This window comes from Mesocricetus auratus, unplaced genomic scaffold (assembly GCF_017639785.1).
Source record: "Mesocricetus auratus isolate SY011 unplaced genomic scaffold, BCM_Maur_2.0 Super-Scaffold_100007, whole genome shotgun sequence".
Classification (NCBI taxonomy): Eukaryota; Metazoa; Chordata; class Mammalia; order Rodentia; family Cricetidae; genus Mesocricetus; species Mesocricetus auratus.
Genome location: NW_024429191.1, coordinates 53,102,146 through 53,120,349, shown reverse-complemented (window position 1 = coordinate 53,120,349; position 18,204 = coordinate 53,102,146). Strand labels below are relative to the sequence as shown.

General features: G+C 48.9%; 1 protein-coding gene and 1 non-coding gene across 8 annotated transcripts in view; both read left to right on the top strand.

The window, feature by feature from the left end:
* The window catches only part of Rap1gap2 (RAP1 GTPase activating protein 2), a 219,296-nt gene continuing 201,092 nt past the window's right edge, over positions 1-18,204 (top strand). For 2 of the 7 annotated variants that reach the window (XM_040749118.1, XM_040749117.1), the window contains exons 1-2: positions 5-503; positions 9,759-9,875. In XM_040749118.1, the coding sequence (XP_040605052.1) occupies positions 454-503; positions 9,759-9,875 (167 nt within the window). In that variant the 5' untranslated portion in view covers positions 5-453. Of the gene's footprint in view, positions 504-9,758; positions 9,876-16,080; positions 16,238-18,204 lie in introns of those variants that run through there. The other 5 variants (XM_021225667.2, XM_021225666.2, XM_021225668.2 and 2 more) reach the window with 4 other exon arrangements.
* On the top strand, positions 7,283-7,355 carry Trnaa-agc. Its single transcript has one exon. It is a non-coding gene; the product is annotated as a tRNA-Ala (tRNA).

Sequence of the window (18,204 nt, the reverse complement as noted above, 5' to 3'; positions counted from 1 at the left end):
ACCTAGGGTGGGCAGTGTCTAGGCTGCCGCCATGGTACTGTTTTAATGACTGCCGTATTATAATAGTTTAATCGTTCTCCGGGCACATCTGTTTTTATTTTAGGCTTTTAAGAGAGTTTAATTTTTTATGTTTCACGTTTATGTTATAAATAGAACAAACTGTTTAAGGGGGTCAAAGCACAGAGGTGCTAAAGGTCTTTGAGAACGTGACTCCTGGCTCGGTGCTCCAAAGAAACCCAGATATCCGGTTGGGTGAGGCTGTGATCCGCAAAGAGGCGAAGAAGACTGGGCGGTCCGGCGCGCTACTGCAGAGAAGTGCCGTGACCCGGCTGGTCGGCTGAGGGTGGGGCGCACGGCCTTTGGGAGGGTGAGCGCCTCTGGGTCCCGTGCTGTCCCCGCGGCAGCGCGCTGGGCACTGGTCCTGATGCAGCTGGAGCTGTCTCCGCGGAAGTCATGGCGGGCCGCAGGGCGCCGGGGGAGAAGCGCTGGCAGCTGGTGCGCTGGTGAGTGGGTAATGGGTAGCCCGGGAGCGGGGACGCCAGCCCAAAGTTTCTTCGAGTGGAGAGACACAGGATTGGGTTAACAGAGGTGCTGGCCTGCCAGACCAAAGCCACTCAGTGTCCCCGTGCAGCAGCATCCTAGGTACTCTCCAGAGAGTCGGGTCCTGGAACAGATGTCTCCTGGCATCTCAGTGTTTGAATGCTCAGGGATGACAACGGGGACTTCACCCGGGATTTCAGGGTTTTAGAGAGCAGTTTGACTTGCTCAACCCGCCCCTGTCCGCAGGAAGACTTCTAGATTCTAAGGAAAACCAAACCTTGCAGGTACTCTGAGCTTTGGAGGGGCTGCAGCCCTCCTTCCACAGGCACTCGGTGGGGTTCCCACTCCCTTCATCCCCCCTCAGTTTCCCTAGCCGTGGGGAAACCTGCCTACCTCCAATCCTGCTCCTGACGTAGAGGCTAAATCCTGAGTCCCAAGAGGGCACCAGCCACCACCCTACCCTTCTATTCAAAGAGATACCCCAGCTCACCTCCTCAAGGTCCACTGCGGTGAGCCCTTACTCAGTGGAGTAGGCCTGGGAGGTTTGGGAGGGGAGTCATGTGTAGATTGGGCACTTCCCCCTTCCCCCACCACAGTCCTCTGCTAGGAAATCTGTCAGTGGGGTGTCAGATTACCAGACTGCAGGCCTAGAGGCTTTTCCAAGGTGCTGCAAGTCGGTTATCAGGATGGCTCTGGGAACCATGTTCCTTGAATCCTGGGGTCTGAATGCTCAGAGCTGCCAAGGATTTGGCCTCTGTTTGGTGGGACTGGTTTTAAGTATTAGTATCAATGAGAGCAACATCCAGAGCACTTCCCATGACTTTGCAGTAATCAGAGCTCAGGAATTGCATGCACTCAACTATTCACAGTAAGTAGTACTCAGAAGACAGTGGCACACCTGGTTTACAGATGAGACGTCAGGAAGGGAAAATGATCAGTGAAGGCCGCGCAGCAAACACGTGTTTCTTTCTATAACCTTGTCTTTCCTAGAACTCAATCTGTAGACCAGGCTGGTCCTGAACTACAGAGATCTGCCTGCCAAAATTATTATCATCACTTTTGGGATTTTTTGTTTGTTTGGTCTGTGTGTGTGTGTGTGTGTGTGTGTGTGTGTGTGTATGCAAGCACATATGCACATTTGAGAGTGGGTACAAGGACAACCTCGGATGTTGTTTTCAGACGCTGCTCACTTTACTTTTTAAATTTTTAAAATTTTATTTGTTTTTATTTTGTATATAGGTGTCTTGCTTCCATGTATGTCTGTGCACCATGTGCATGCCTGATGCTCGAAGACACCAGAAGAAGGTGTTGAATCTCCTGGAACAGTCTACATAACAAGTTCCAGGCTATCTGGTGCTACATAGTGAGATTAAAACAAATAAATAAACAAGTAGATGTAAAAATCGCTGAGAAGGATGGTATTCAGGCAGGGATGGGGTAGGAGGAGACACATGCTGGCTGGAAAGTACAGGACGCATTCTGGACAACATAGTTGCTGGGATTAGCTGTAGGATTAGATTTATGGAGGAAGATCGGGTAGAACTGGGCTTGAGAAAGAGGAGCCGGTGGCAGTGGGGCTTGAATGCCCAACTAGAGTTTATATTTAATTTGAACAATGGGAGTCTATACTGGCTAGTTTTGTGTGTCAACTCGACACAATCTAGAGTTATCAGAGAGGATGGAACCTCAGTTAAGGTGCTATCTCTGGGCTGCTGGTCCTGGGTTCTATAAGAAAGCAGGCTGAGCAAGCCATGAGAAGCAGGCCAGTAAGCAGCTCCCCTCCATGGCCTCTGCATCATCTCCTGTGTCCAGGATCCTGCCCTGCTTGAGTTCCTGTGCTGACTTCCTTCAGTGATGGACAGCAATGTGGAAGTAGAAGCCAAATAAACCCTTTCCTCCCCGACTTGCTTTTTGGTCATGGTGTTTGGTTGCAGCAGTAGAAACCCTGACTAAGACAGAGTCACTGAGTGTTCTGGAGCATGGGGTTTTTGTGTGTAGTCCTGGACACACACACACACACACACACACACACACACACACACAGAGCCAAGAATGTTCTGCAGAGCCCTCAGCAATGTGGTTGTTGGTAACAGGAACTTTCAAACTGCCTCTGGTAACTGCGATTTTTTTTTGAGACAGGGTTTCTCTGTATTCTTTTGGAGGCTGTCCTGGAACTCTCTCTGTAGACCAGGCTGGTCTTGAACTCACAGAGATTCGCCTGCCTCTGCCTCCCGAGTGCTGGGATTAAAGGTGTGCACAACTGGGATTAAAGGCAGAGGACAGCTTCCAGGAGTCAGTCCCTACCATCCACCCTGTTAAGTCAGGGTCTCTCTTGCTTCTGTTGCTGCATTGTATTCCCTGCTAACTGGCCCACGAGCTTCCCTGATTGTCTTGTTCTTGCCTTCCTTGTCACCATAGGAGTACCAGATTTTTACATGGGTCCCAGTGACTGAACTCTGGTTGTCAGTATGTGTGGCTACAGCATTTGCCTACTGAACTATCTCCCAGACCCAAGTTATAATTATCTTATTTACAAGTGAAAACAAAACCCCGAATCCAAAGTGACCAAGAGAAAACAACCAACCAACCAACCAACCAACCAACCAAAGCCCAGACCAAAAATTCTTTGGTTCATTTTCCTGAGCTGCCCTGGGAGTGATGGCTTTAGGCATGGCTCAGCCCAGGGTTTGCCCTCCAGGCTCTGACTCTCCTGGCCTGGCTCCAACCCCTTAGCAGAGCTTCCAGGAGATCATGCAGCTCACAACTGCTGGAATCCTGTCTCTGCAGCTTTTGTTAGATGCCTCTTGGCTGTGTCTTTCTTGGCAATAGGAGACTGTGTTCTGGAAAGAGTGAGTATTGCCTTGGGCGTTAGAGTCCTGACTGTCACAAGGATTCATGGTCTGGATCCAGTTACTTCCCAGCTAGGAAGTAACTGGATCCTTAACTGTTTTATGGGAGTATGATTGTCCTCCTGACCCTTTCTAGGGTTCACCCGCATGCCCATTCAAATGTCACTGGCTATGCCAGGTGTCTTAGTCTATTCAGGCTGCTGTAATAAAACACCACAGGCTGGAAGCTTATGCACAAGAAACGTGTTTCTCACAGTCCTGGAGATTGAGAAGTCCAAGATCAAAGCACCAACTGATTTAGAACCTGGTGAAGGTACACTGGAGCACTCTTACTGTGTCTTCTTGTGTTAATGGGGCTCTCCAGGGTCTCCTTCAGAAGACCACTAACCCCATTCGTGAGGGCTCAGCCCTCCAAACTTCCTTACTTCCTGTAATACTCTGCCCCTGACATCATGCCCCTGAGGTCAGGATTCAACAAAAATTTAGGGACACATGTTCAGATCACAGCAGTAGGTCTCAGCTTCTATTCTTCTAATTCTCGCTAAAGGTTTTTAAAATTGATTAATTAGTTAATTTAATATAATTAATTAGTGGGGAGGATGCATGTGTGCCACTTGGTGGGAGTCTCTTCTGTCTTCCCACCACATGGGGACCTGGTTCATCAGGCTTGGCAGCAAATACCTTTTCTCACTGAACCCTCTTACTGGCCTATTGTTTAAGTTTTTCTTAAAAATTTTTTTTTTTTGGTTTTTACGAGACAGGGTTTCTCTGTATTGTTTTGGAGGCTAAGTTTTTCTTAAAATTTACTTATTTGTTATTTATATGTGTATATATCTTAGTGTCCTTCCCTGTGTGTATGTGCCCACAGAGGCAGAAGAAGGTGTTTGGTCCCTAGAACTGGTTATAGGTGGTTGTAAGCCATCTGATGTGGGTGCTGGGACCTGAACGAGGGACCTCTACAAGAGCAGCAAGCACTCCTAACTGCTGCTGAACATTTTCAGCTCCTCATTGCTCAAGTTTTAGTGGCTGACAGTGGATTGAAAAGTTAGCCCTGAGGCTAGGAACATAGCTCTGTGGTAGAGTGCCTACTATGTACAAAGTCTGATTTCAATCCCTAGTCTCTCCCTCCCTCCCTCCCTCCCTCCCTCCCTCCCTCCCTCCCTCCCTCCCTCCCTCCCTCTCTCTCTCTCTCTCTCTCTCTCTCTCTCTCTCTCACACACACACACACACCATCACACACCATCACACACCACCACATACCACCACACCATACAACAACCATCTCTGTGCGTAACTAATTTCCTTGCAAGAACTGTTGGTGGATTTCAGATACACAGCAGGATATCCAGGAAGATATTTGTGGATGGGTGATCCATTTTTCTTATATTCTGTGAGATCCAGATTGGCAAACTCATTTCCTAAGTTAGTAAATTGAACTCACTAATAAAGATCAACCTGGTAGTGGCGGCGCATGCCTTTAATCCCAGCACTCGGGAGGTAGAGGCAGGCAGATCTCTGTGAGTTTGAGACCAGCCTGGTCTACAAGAGCTAGTTCCAGGACAGCCTCCAAAGCCACAGAGAAACCCTGTCTCAAAAAACAAACAAACAAACAAACAAAAAAATATCATCTGTGGCAGAGCATTCCCAAGGTGGTAATGAGCCGACTACCATTGCTACTGTGATTTTTATGACAGGCTGGCTTGACTATCAAATCTGGGGGGCAGAGCGACAGAGAGGCACATTGGGAATAGCTCACTCATGGGCAAGCTGGGCTGTTGTGGTGCTGTGAACCAGGTTAGGTCACACATCTGGAATCTTAGTGCTGACTTGGACTCTGGCTGGGAGACTGGGCATAGATTCAGAGGCAGTGTGGTTTGGGGCAAACATGGAGGGATGGCAGTTCAGTGAGGAGCACTCCCAGGTGAGGAGAGGCAGGGTACGTTTGAGAAGGACAAAGGAATCAGGGACATGGGCCTCTGTGTGTATGAATGTACCATACAGCAACGAGAAAAGCTGCTATAGAAACAAGAGGGGCTTGGGTGGTGGATCAGGCCTGTAATCCCAGCACTTTTAAGGAAAAGGCCAGAGAATAAAAAATTCATTGCCTGCTTTGGTCACGTAGTCATATGAAGGTCAACCTGAGCAATATGAGATTCTGTCTCAAAACACTAAAGCAAAACTGGGTGATGGTGGTGCACGCCTTTAATCCCAGCACTCAGGAGGCAGAGGCAGGCGGATCTCTGTGAGTTCGAGGCTGGGCTGGACTGACAGCCTCCAAATTAATACAGAGAAACCCTGTCTCATAAAACAAAAAAAATAGATTGCTCAGTTTTTGAAAGTATAATACTGTCACACGGTTCATACTCCAGTGGCACTAAAGTCATTACAGTGTTCCCTTTATAGTGCTCCCTATGAGGATTCTTTTTTTTGTTTGTTTGTTTTTACGAGACAGGGTTTCTCTGTATTGTTTTCGAGGCTGTGGGTCCAGCCCGGCCTCGAACTCACAGAGATCCGCCTGCCTCTGCCTCCCGAGTGCTGGGATTAAAGGCGTGCGCCACCAATGTCCGGCTCCCTATGAGGATTCTTACACAAAGAATGCTCCTCATACAATGTTCCCTCATACAATAGTCCCCCTATAGTTCTCCCCATATAGTGCTCCCACACAGTCATTCTGTTCTCATTGTTAGTTTACTGGTGTGATTGGTTTCCCCATGGACATGACAGATGCACATCTGCATCAACCTGAAGAGTCTAAGGATGAGGGAAGGTAGGGAATTGGTGTCGGAATAGGATGGGTAAGTGAGTGTAGCCTTCCTGGAGGAGGCAGCATTTAAGGCAAGGTTAGTAGAAGGGGAATAATTTTGGGGCAGAAGAAGGTCACAGTAAAATTCAAACCCCAAGCAGCAATCATGAATTTCTTTCCCAAAGGTATTCTCATCCGGAGTGAGCAGCTTCCTGGGTAAACCAGGAGCCTGTCTTGCCCATGAATCCCATCCATGCCCACCCCAGCAACAGGTCCTGCCACCCTACCTCTTTAGCTCAAGGGCAAGTCTTCCTAGGACTGTCCATCCATCTCCAGCACTGTCCTACCTGAGACACCCCTGGTTCTCTTTAAGAGTGTCTAGCTTCACTGGGTGGTGATGGCACACAATTTTAATTTCAGCACCCGGGAGGCAGAGGTAGGTGGATCTTTGTGAATTTGAGGCTAACCTGGTCTACAAAGTGAGTTTCAGAACAGGCTCCAAAACTTTACAGAGAAACTCTGTCTCGAAAAACTAACCAACCAACCAACCAACCAACCAACCAACCAAACAAACAAACAAACAAAAAAAGCCAGGTATTGGTGGCATACGCCTTTAATCCCAGCACTTGGGATGCAGAGGCAGGTGGATCTCTGTGAGTTTGAGGCCAGCCTGGTCTATAAAGCGAGTTCCAGGACAGCCTCCAAGACAATACAGAGAAACCCTGTCTCAAAAAACAAAAACAAACAAACAAAAGTGTCCAGCCTAGATGCCCTGCTATTCCCACCAGCAACTAGGACCTGAAAGTCCACTGGGTAATATAGAAGACAATGAAGACCAAGGCCAGGGCCAGAATCTCTAGTTTGGGAGAACACAGGAGCAATGGGTGTCCTTTGCTCTTAGTACCCCTGCCTTCTTTCAGGCCTCGAGGGCAGTCATTCTGTTTTCTAGCTTTGTCTGAGCAGGTGTCTCTGTTGGAGTCTTACAACACCCCTGTCTCGTAGCAAGTCCCTGCCATGTCCCTCAGACCCATAGGTTAAAACTCCACCTGCCCAATATGGTCGTAATGGCAGAAGGGTGAGTCCTGTGGGAAGGAATTAAGGTAGAGAGCCCTTATGAGATTGGGGTCCTTGTAAGAGGAGACCGGAGGCTGGGGATGTGGCTCAGTTGGTAGAGTGCTTGCTTAGCAAGCATGAAGCCTCAGGTTCGATCCCTGACACCTCCTAAAACCTGCTGTGATGTCACCTACCTGTAATTCCAGTACCTGGGAAGGGGAGGCACACTTAGCCTCAGTGACAGCACCCTGAGCCCAATGAGGCAGTCCTCCCTCAACCTTGGAGCGCAGCTCTGCCTGCACCCCCAGGATGTCCCCTAGAAAACTTCTTCCCTGAGCAGGTGGCCTGGGCTCTCCTGAGCAATAGCACAGCAGCTGTACAATATTTATCCCGTAGCATTTGTAGCTGTAAACATACACACACACACACACACACACACACACACACACACACACACACACTTTTAAGACAGGTCATCACTCCCTTATGAGAAGTTACATTGATGCCCTGTCACTTTCCCATTCCCTCACCCACCCTATTCCACACCCAAACCAGGAAATAACTTTTATTACATTTTGTGTCTTCAGAGTTTGTATATATAAAGTAAGCAACTCTCTTTTAACATCAATTACCCATACATGATTCCCCCCCCCACTTTCTAGTAGTGAATCTTGGAGGTGGCAGGATAGCATACAAGAATACCCTTATTTGTAGCTGTATACTTTTTTACTGTATAGACATACCATACTTTTTATGTAGTCCCTACTGGAAGGGGATTGGCAAGATTCAGTCCTCAGTCTTTTGCTGTTCTTAAAAAAAAAACAAAGACTTATTTGTATATTTATGTTTGTGTATTTTGTTTGCAAGTATGTTTGCATATCATGCTCATGTAGTGCTTGCGGAGGTCAGAAGAGAGTGTTGTGCCTTCTGGGACTGGAGTTATGGACTGCTCTTAGCTGCTGTATGGGTGCTGGGAACCCAAGCTGTGTCCTCTGCAAGAGCAACAAGTGCTCCAAACTTCTGAGCCATCTCTCCAGCACCAGCCTTTCACTATGTTAATATCCTGCAACTATCCTGGTCTGCATTTACTGTAGATGAAGTCTCCAGAGGAGCATCACTGCATTAACAGAGACATGCATTTAGAATTAATATAGGTGGCTGATGACAACTGGCTCTCTCATGGCAGTATAGGAGAATGCTGTAGTAATGTTTGATTGATCATTTGCTTAATTTTCTTTTTGCCTTTTTGAGGCAGGATCACCTTATATAGCCTTGGCTGGCCTGGAACTCAATATGTAGATGGGGTTGACTTTGAACTTGTGGTGATCCTCCTGCCTCTGCTTCCTAAGTGCTAGGATTACAGGTGTGTAGTACTATAATTGGATCATGATATACTTATTTTCGGATACTCTCTCACAGGACTGAAAGTCCTGGAGGGTGAGAGAACATGCCTGCTTTTCCATCTCAATCCAGGGGTGCCAACCCCTCTCTGGTCGGGGATATCGAATGCCCCTTTCACAGGAGTCACCTAAGACCACTGGAAAACACAGATATTTATATTGTAATCATAACAGTAGTATAATTACAGTTATGAAGTAACAATGAAAGTAATTTTTTGGTTGTGGGTCAGTACAGCATGAGGAACTCTATTAAAGGGTTGCAGCATTAGGAAGGTTGAGAACCACTGCTCTAAAGTATTCAATACATGTTGAATTAATGAATGGATGCACGATTCTATAAGGAAGGGTTGACCAGAGTAGGAGAAGGACTATCTTCCCTTTGTGTCACTTTGCCCAGCTTCTCTGGTCCTGCCAGGGGCCAGCTGGGACTCTGCGAGAGTATTGTAATGGTGTGGAGGATCTGATTCTGACACTGAATCCTGAGTCACACTCAGTGGCAGTCCTGGTGTGAGAGCAGAAAGGCCAGTGTTAGGCTAGGGAGATAGATCAGTGGGTTAAGTGCTTGCTGCACAAGTATCTGAGTTTGGATCCTCACTGCATCTGTAACCCCAGGACTGGAGGATGTGGAAATAGGTGGGTCTCTAGGAGGAGTGGTTGTGGTGGGGCCAGCCAGTCTAGCCAATCAGCAGGGGCCAGGTTCATTAAGAGATCCTGTTTCAAAAAATAAGATGGAGAGTGATAGATGACATTTAACATGTGCATGTGTGGGTGAGTGCATATACATCCACAGTGCACGTGCTCGGACAGACAGACAGGCAGACAGACAGCAGACACACACACACACACACACACACACACACACACCATTGTCTTAGCCTGATGGGATTACAGGATAGACATTTTTCTGATGCTTAATCTTGTTATATACTTCCAGTGCCAGGGAACTCATCACTCAAGGGACTCTTCTCCATTCTGAGCAGCCAGCTTCTAGAAAGCTTTTCTACTGACAAAGTTGAGACTTGTTCCTTATAGTTACGTCCTCAGCAGAGCCATTTTAGTGTGTCCTGTGCAACCAGGGCTTTTCTGGCAGGTGAGCAGGGCGACAAGGGTGTCACTTGTCTAAAGGAGCAGTCGGTGCAGAGCCTCCGTCTAACTCACCCATCCCTTCCACAGGTACATGCAGGAAGGGCGGTTCCGAATAGAAGAGAGGACGCTGACCGCCTTCCAGTGGCTCTATAGCCCCCAGCAGCACAGAATCCTCAGCCGAGCTGACCTCGAATCTCCTTCCAGGTAGGGGAAGCTTCTACTTGTTGCCTTCTCCTCCCCACCCCCTCACATTTTTTTCTGAGACAGGGTCTCACTATGTAGCCCTGAAACTTGTTATGTAGGTTATGCTGGCCTTGAACTCACAGAGATCGGCTTGCCTCTGTCTCCTGAGTGCTGGGAAATAAAGGCATGCACCATTGCACTATCCCTCCCCTCATTCTTCATCTGGGTTCAGGCTTCCTGCCTCTACAGCTAGCCCACCTTGGTTCATAAATTCACAGTGGAAAATTTGGACCTCCACAGTGATGGGGACTCCTGGGGTCCTGGAAAGAGTTTGTCAGTTGTAGAGATGCAGAGAAAGTAGAATTAACTCATGGCTCCTGCTTTCTCCTCTGTAAAATGGGTCTGCATATATTTTCCCTCCCTTCAGGAGTTCACGAGTCTTGAGGATGTGATGTCTGTGGAGAGTTCTCAGGCTTGGAGATGAGCTGGCTCTTTAATAGAGAGTGTGGGTATGGGGTGTGGGGTGTGGGGTGGGGTTGGCAGGACGACCCATGGGGAAAAGTGCTTGTCATGCAAGGCATGAGTTTGATCTTTGAACCCATGGGTGGGAGGAGCTAACTGACTTCTGAGGACTGTCCTGTGATCTTCACATGCACATGTGTGCATACATACATGTACATCTCAGTGAGACCCTGTCTCAAAAAGTAAAGGGCTGGAGAGAGAACTCAGCGGGTAAGAGTGAATATTGTTGCTCCAGAGGACCCAAATGTAGTTCCAGCTCCCACATTGGGTGCCTCACACTGCCTGTGACTCCAACTCCAGAAAGATGCAATGCTTCTAATCTCCTCAGATAACTACACACACACACACACAACACATACACACACACACACCTAATTTTAAAAAAGATTTATTTTTTTATGTATTTTATGTCTGTGGGTGTTTTGTCTGCACACCAGCAGAGGGCATCAGATTCCATGGGACTACAGTTATAGACTACAATTATAGGTGGTTTTGAGCCAACATGTGGGAGCTGAGAATTGAACTCAGGACCTCTGGAGGGGTAGCTCGTGCTCTTAACTACTAAGCCATCCCTCCAGCCTCCAAAACAAATCTTTAGAAAAGTAAAATAGGGCTGGAGAGATGGCTCCATGTTTAAGAGCAGGCATCTCTTCCAGAGACCCAGGTTCGAATCTCAGCACCCATATGGCAGATGATAACCACCAGATTCAGGGTATCTGATACTTTTTTCTGGCATCTGTGCTCACCAGGCAATCATGTGGTAACAGATGTGTGTTCAGGAAAAGCACTTATACATATTACATATTAATATGTATGTACATACACATACCTTCATACATACACACACACACACACACACACACACACACACACACACACACACATCAACTTCTACCCTGAAATCCAAGGGCATCATTGTGACGGCTTACAAAGAAGAGTCTGGTGGGCTGCCCCAAGAACCGTCTTTCTAATGAGATGTGGTCACGAAAGACACACTGTGATTTGGTTTTAGGCCATCTGCAAAGCCCTCCTGCATGCCAACTGCCTGCCATCTGACATCACTTATTTCCTTTCCTTCCAAGCTCTCACCACTGTGTGGCATGTCTAATTGGTCTGTTTGTCCTTGTCTTCGTCCCCCACTGCAGTGTAAGCTCCCTGGGGTGAAGGGTAGGAACCTCTCCACCTTCTCCTTCTCTGTATCCTCATACCGTGAGTGGTCCAAGAAAGAGCTCATTCAATAGCCAGTGAGTGACTCACACACGAACGTTGTATATTGGTAGGAGGCTAAGTTTGAGACTAAGGAGGGATCCCCAAACTGTTAGTTGGAGAGCTGAAAGATGCGATTTCTGCCAGGTGATCTGAGGCTGATGGAAATGCTCCGAGTCAGAGAAAAGGGTGAACTTCAGAGTCACAAGAGCAAGGCAGGCGCCTTGGAGGATGCAGGCAACCATATGACAGGATGGGACAATTTGAAATACTTCCAGATTTCACCATCAGATAGACTACAGCTCAGAAAGGGACTCGAAGAGGAATTTAGTATAGCTCAGTGGCCACAATTATTTTTGTGATAGAATATTGTTTATTATTATTGCTATCTTATTATTTCCTTTGAGACAGGATCTCATGCAGCCCAGGCTGGCCTCACATTCAATAGGCAGCTGATGATTACCTTGAATTTCTAATCCTCCTGTCTCCACTGTCCCAGTGCTCGAATTACCATGTAACTTATTGATGGCCAATCTGTGTGGTGCTGGGGATCCCACCAGAGCTTTGCGTGCCAGGCAAGTACCCTACCACCCGAACTACATCTCCAGCTCTGTTTTTCTCTTTTTTTGGGGGAGGGGAGCGGGTAGGTAGTTTCAAGACAGGGTTTCTCTGTGTACAAGCCCAGGCTGTTCTGGAACTTGCTCTGTAGACCAGGCTGGCCTTGAATTCACAGAGATGCACCTGTCTCTGCTTCCCTGGAGTGCTGGGACTAAAGGCGTGTGCCACTGCCACCTCAGCAGTTATTATTTTCTTTAGTTTTGGCACAGGGTCTCATTCTGTAGCCTAGGGTTAGGCCAGCCTGTGACTCCTAATTCTCCTACCACCACACCCACATATTTTTTGCTTACTATTTTAGTGCTTATGATGTGTATCATTTAAATGCTCTGTGGGAATGATCTGCTGTCAACACTGTTAGAGGAGCTGAGGCCTGGGGGTCAGTCACAGCTTGTGAGAGGCGGGGCTGGTGAACTCTGCTCATGGACTCCCTTGTGCAAGGCACACACCCAAAGACTGCGGGCAGGGAGGATGATTTCTATCTCTACAAAGGGGGAAAATGGTACCACCCAGAAACCTCACATCAACAGGCTGAACATCAGTCCTGATTCAAGTTCCAAAGTCTGTTATTAAAGAGATTGGCTTGGGGAAACTTAGGGAAGAAGTGAATGATTATCATTATTGAATGAATTCCCTGAGAACCCTAACCCTGCCAGGGAAAGAGAGTTTATCTGATTAGTTTTCTAGACTAGAAATTGCATTGGGGGTGGTGAAGTGTGAGACAGCGGATGTGTGTTTCTGTAAGAAGTAGTCTCATTTCCCATAAGAGCCTTTCAGGTGACACAGAGGAACGTGGGCAGGGGGACTGCAGCTAAGGAGGCCAATGAGTGGGTGCTGCTACTGGATTTCTGCTCAGCATGTCTATGGATGTCGCTAGGATGGATGTGGATTGCATGCTGGTGACATTGCGGGCAGCAGGACCCTAGGCATCATCTCAGTAGCAATGGGATCCAAGATGTTCTGGATGCTGGAATGTAGGTCCAAACCAACACAGTGAGCCCCTCTTCTCCAAAGTTTAACTTGCCCATTGTTAAACGTAGTCTGAAAGTAGTAAATGGAAAACTCCAGAAACAGACATTCATAATGTTAAAACTTGTGTTGTTCTGGGAAGCCTGTTCTGAGTGGCCAGTGGGATCTTGTTCCTTCTTGGTGTGTCCCACCTGGGACTTACATCATCACTCTGCCTAGTGTACCCACACTGTATGTGCTTCCTATGTGTTCGTCACTTAGCAGCTGCCTTGGCTAGCAGAACCATGACCCTAAATCTCAGTGCTCGTGTTCTCGTAACTCTTCTTTTACTTAATGGCTCCTAAAGTGCCAGACTAGTAATGCTGATTGTTTTAATGTATCAAAGAAGAGTTGTAAAGTGCTTCATTTATGAGAAAAAGATGAAAATTCTCTAGTTCATATTGGTTTGCATGTACAGGCGCCCAACTTACAACAGCAGACTCATGGTAAGTTGAAAATATTAAATGCGTTTGACACACCTGACCTACTGAACATTATAGTTTAACCTATTTTCTTCCTTCCTTCCTTCCTTCCTTTCTTTCTTCCATCCTTCCTTCCTTCCTTAGTTCTGCAAGACAGGGTTTCTTTGTGTAACTGCCGTGACTGTCCCGGAGCTCACTCTGTAGACCAGACTGGCCTCGAACTCATGGAGAGCTGGTTGCCTCTGCCTCCCAAGAGCTGGGATTAAAGGCATGTGCCACCAATGCCAACAGTGTAGCCTATTTTTTCAATAAAATGTTGATTGTGTCCAGTAATTATCAAGTACCACTTTTCCAAACCTAGCAGCAGTGTACACTGTAGGATCTGCTGTTTACCCTGGTGAAGTGTGTCTGAGAGCCGTAGCTCATGGCTGCTGTCCAGCATCTTAAGAGTGTATGCATGACAGATCTGCAGCCAGGAAAAAGGCTGGAAGTCTAACTTTCACAGGGTCTTAAAGTCAACAACTTGTAACTGGAACCACTGTAAGTTCAGGAGATAGCTTATTATTAGTATTTATTGATTTTTACCTTATGTGTACCAGTGTGCTCTCATGCGTGTGCACCATGTGTCAACTTTCTGGTGGAGGCTGGAAGAGGGCGTCAGATCTGCAAATGGAGTTACAGACAGTGGTGAGCCCACATGGGTGCTGGGAACCAAACCTAGGTCCTCTGCAAAAGCGGCGAGTGCTCTAATCTCCTGGGTTCCACTCCCCTTTTCTTTCTTTCTTTTTTTTTTTTTTTTTTGAGATCTACTTGCTTCTGCCTCCCAAGTGCTGGAAGTAAAGTCGTGCACTACCACCTGGCTCAATTTTATTATTATTTCAGAATTAAATTCATGTGTTCTCTCTCTCTCTCTATATATATATGTGTGTGTATATATATGTGTGTGTGCGTGCTAGTGTGTGTGCACATGGGTGTCGTGGGTGCATGTGGAGGTCAGAGGACAACTTTCAGAACTGACTCTTTCCTTATACCCTGTGTGTCCTGAGCATCAAACTCAGGTGAGGGTTGGTGTTGAGTTACTAAATCATTTTTGCTGCCCAACACTAGAATTAGGGTTGAAGAGTTCAGACCCAAAGTGAGGGAAGTGTCCTTTGTCTAAGGAGGCCTGTGGATTCCACAGGCAGTGACAGTTCCTTTCCTCAGCTGGATCCCATGCCAGAGCCTGTTCTTCAGTGCCCAAGTAGTTAGCATTTCAGGACCCAGACTGTGGCCAGCCCATTCCTACTTTTCTCTCTTGCTTCCACCTCATGATTATGCTCTGGGCCAGGTCCTTTCCTGCCTGCATGGGACACACACTCCTGTGTCCCGAGAGGACAGCCATCAGCATGCAAACACGGAAAGCAGAGTTTGTCCGAGGAGCTGATCAGATTGCTAGGAAGTCTAGAACAGGGCATGGGAATGATAAGCGAGCTGTGTGGGGATGCGGAAAGAGGTGGAAAGCTGTCTTGGGCTGCACAAAGACACAGCCATATGGAGAAGGTGCTGGTGAGGACGTTTGGGGGTGGGGTTGGGTGGGGCACCGAACACGGATGCAAGAATATATCCCTGCACCGGGAAACAGCAAGTGCGAGGTATGTTCTAGAAACAGAACATTGTGGCCAGAACAGAATGAGCTGTGACCAACGGATAGGAGTGAGGAAGATTTTTGTGCAAATAAAGGGCTTAAGCTGCCTGAGTGCTGCCTCTGGGGAATGAGCTTCCCATTAGTGGATGTGTGTTAGAGGCTGCCTGCTGTGGGGGTTACAGAGAAAGCCTGGAACATCGTTCCCTCAACACTTTCAAGTTGAGGAGCATCGTTGGTTTGTTGGAAGATGGGATGGTGTCTGCAGAGTGAATGAACCAAAGCTATAGGTTACCAGGTCACAGGCAGGTGCCAGCTTCGGGGTTTTCAGCAATCCTCGAGGGTCTCCTGCTTCCAAGTTCCAATAGCACGGTTTTCCGGAGAGCCCCATTAGGAACCTACGGGTTTTGCCGTACCTCGGTCTCCTAGTGTCTTGCGCCCTGTCTGTCCTGCAGGAACCTTTGCTGGCAGGTGGGTTTGTCCCTCCTTCTGTCCCCCGGGTTTCCAGGGCCTGCCCCACCCCACGCCTTTGTTCAGGAGGAACTGTCTGGGGCAGTCCCCTGGCGGGCTGACCCAAGCATTGCCCAGGGTTCTCCACCAGGTATCCCAACCCTGGTGCTTTTGACAGCTCGGCTCCCTCCCGGTCTCCCGCAGCTGCGTGGTGGGTGCCACCGGAGACCCGGCTCCGAGGGTCGGGAGCGCGGGCTCTAGCGGGCACGGGCAGCGGCTGCGTACGCGCGCTCCGGAGGCCGGGGGCGCGCCCGCCAGGTGTGCGAGCGGCTGCGGGCGGGTGGCGGGGCGCGGTGTGCGCGTGTGCGCGCCGCGGTGACGGTGCACGCGACTGGGCGGGCTTCGAGGGAACCCCGCGCCGAGGAGGAGGGGGCTCGGTCCGGATGGAGAGCCGTGGACGCTGCGCCGGCTAGCGTGCGCGTTGGGTGAGCCGGCGGGACTGACTGTTGACATTCTATTCACGTCAGGAGTGTGGTAAGGTCAGTTGCTCGGGCTGGGTTGTAATTCCACAGCCGGCGTGCATCTGGATGCGAGTCCTGGGTGTGACTGAGCGTGGAACTGGAGTGGATGCTGAGAGTGGATGCGTGTGTTGGCAAAACACGGATGAGCCCGGGGGAGCTCCGTGCACCCATCGCACTGGAGCAGTTGGGCTCACTGGATTCTGTTTGGGAGGTAGGGCGATGGTCCTTAGAAATCCTTACTAGGTGTGCGGGTGCGGCACAGCACACACATTGTGAAGAGGGGCGTGTGTGTGTGTGTGTGTGTGTGTGTGTGTGCGTGTGTGTGTGTGCGTGTGTGTGTGAGATGTTGGTCAGTCCCCTGTTGGAGTCTGGTGAGAGACAGCTGACCGAGATGGAGGTCAGATGTCGGTGTTTACAGGTGGCAGTAGCAGAAAAGAAGCCAGGAGCCCCAAGAGGACCCTGAAGCTAGGCTGCGGGTTGGGGGGGGGAGTGCTTGTTGTTTTCACTGGCAAGGGCAGAAGCCCCAGCCTGTCTGTCCTCAGGCCAGCTTGTGCTTGTTCCAGGGAGAGGAGGTAGGATTGGGGTTGCTGGTCCAGAGACTTTCATGAACCAGTGGGTCAGTGCCAGCATGCCTACAGCCTGATGCTTATTTCTAGAGACCTTGGGTGGGTGTGGCAGTGTCAACCATCGGTGGGGGCCCTGTTTACAGGACAGAGGGATTCTGCAGATTGCACTTTGGTTTTGCTCACACTTGTTATGTCTGGACTTGAGAGCTGGTAAGGGGTGTCCCTCTCTCCTCTACAGCTCTCTTTCACCCTTACCGAATCTGAAGGGCAATCATGCTATTGGGGTTTGGGCTCTGAAACCAGGGATCAGCTTCTGTTGAACAGACCCCCATGAGGGTCGCTTCTAAAGGGATTACTAGAATAGTCCTGGGCTGGTATTGGGGCATGCCTTTTGACACTAGGGCTGTCCTTTGAGCCCCATAGGTCTCAGAAGGCTCTCCTCCCCTCTGCTCCTCCTGCTGTGGGCGAGGTATAAACAGAAATCTTGCACAGCTGCCTGGAGGCTGGGAGTGACTCAGGGCCTGTGAGGTCTTGGGCAGTGATTTCCCTCAGGAGTTAGGCAGGACTTGGGAGAGGCTGTGACATCATTTCTAAGAAGGGTTCTGGGTTGCCCTGTTCTAGGGTGGGTGTCTGCTGGATGTGCCTGCTCAGGTTTCTGGACGCTGCCTCAGGTCCCTCCTCCCTCTCTAGATGTTGAGGAGTAGGGAAAGGTTGAGGCCTAAGATGGGATGGCAGGTTGAAGCCAAGACCCTTTGTGATTGCTGCTTTTTTGGGTAGGGACAGATGTTACCCTTGGGAAGGGTCAGGTCTGACTATGGGACACTACATCAGCCCAGGGTGTTCTAGTTCAACAAGTGGCCTCTGTTCCAGAAGGTTCTCCTGTGAGGGTCACCTCCATAGCCCACTGCTCTCTCCCATGACCCCCTTTGAGGTGCTGTGGCTTATACCTGTAATCCCAGCACTCGGAAGGCTGAGACAGGACAATTGCCATGGGTTCAAAGCAAGCCTGGGCTACAAAGTGAGACGCTATCTCACAAGCCACAAACCCAAACTCAAAGTCAACCCCCAAATTCTCCAAAGCAAAAGCAAACAAAGAAAGCTGACCAAGTGTGGCTGAGCTGCAGAGGTTCAGAATGATGTGAACTTTAGAGGAAAAGGGCCCTGGCATGGATGGCGATGGCGGCAGGGTGGCACACTGGCTGGGCATGCAGGCATAACTACTGTCTTTAGTGACATTGTTGGTGACAACTGGTTGATACTGAGACCTGGATATGAACTACTGCTCCATCCCCCACTCTCTGTGTGTTTACCCCCCCCCCCAGGGATGCTGGAAGGGCTTGCTCCCAGTGGTTTACTTCGGAAGTGATTTCAGGGCAATGGGGCAGAGGGTCTACAGAAGACAAAGGCAAGCAATGCAGA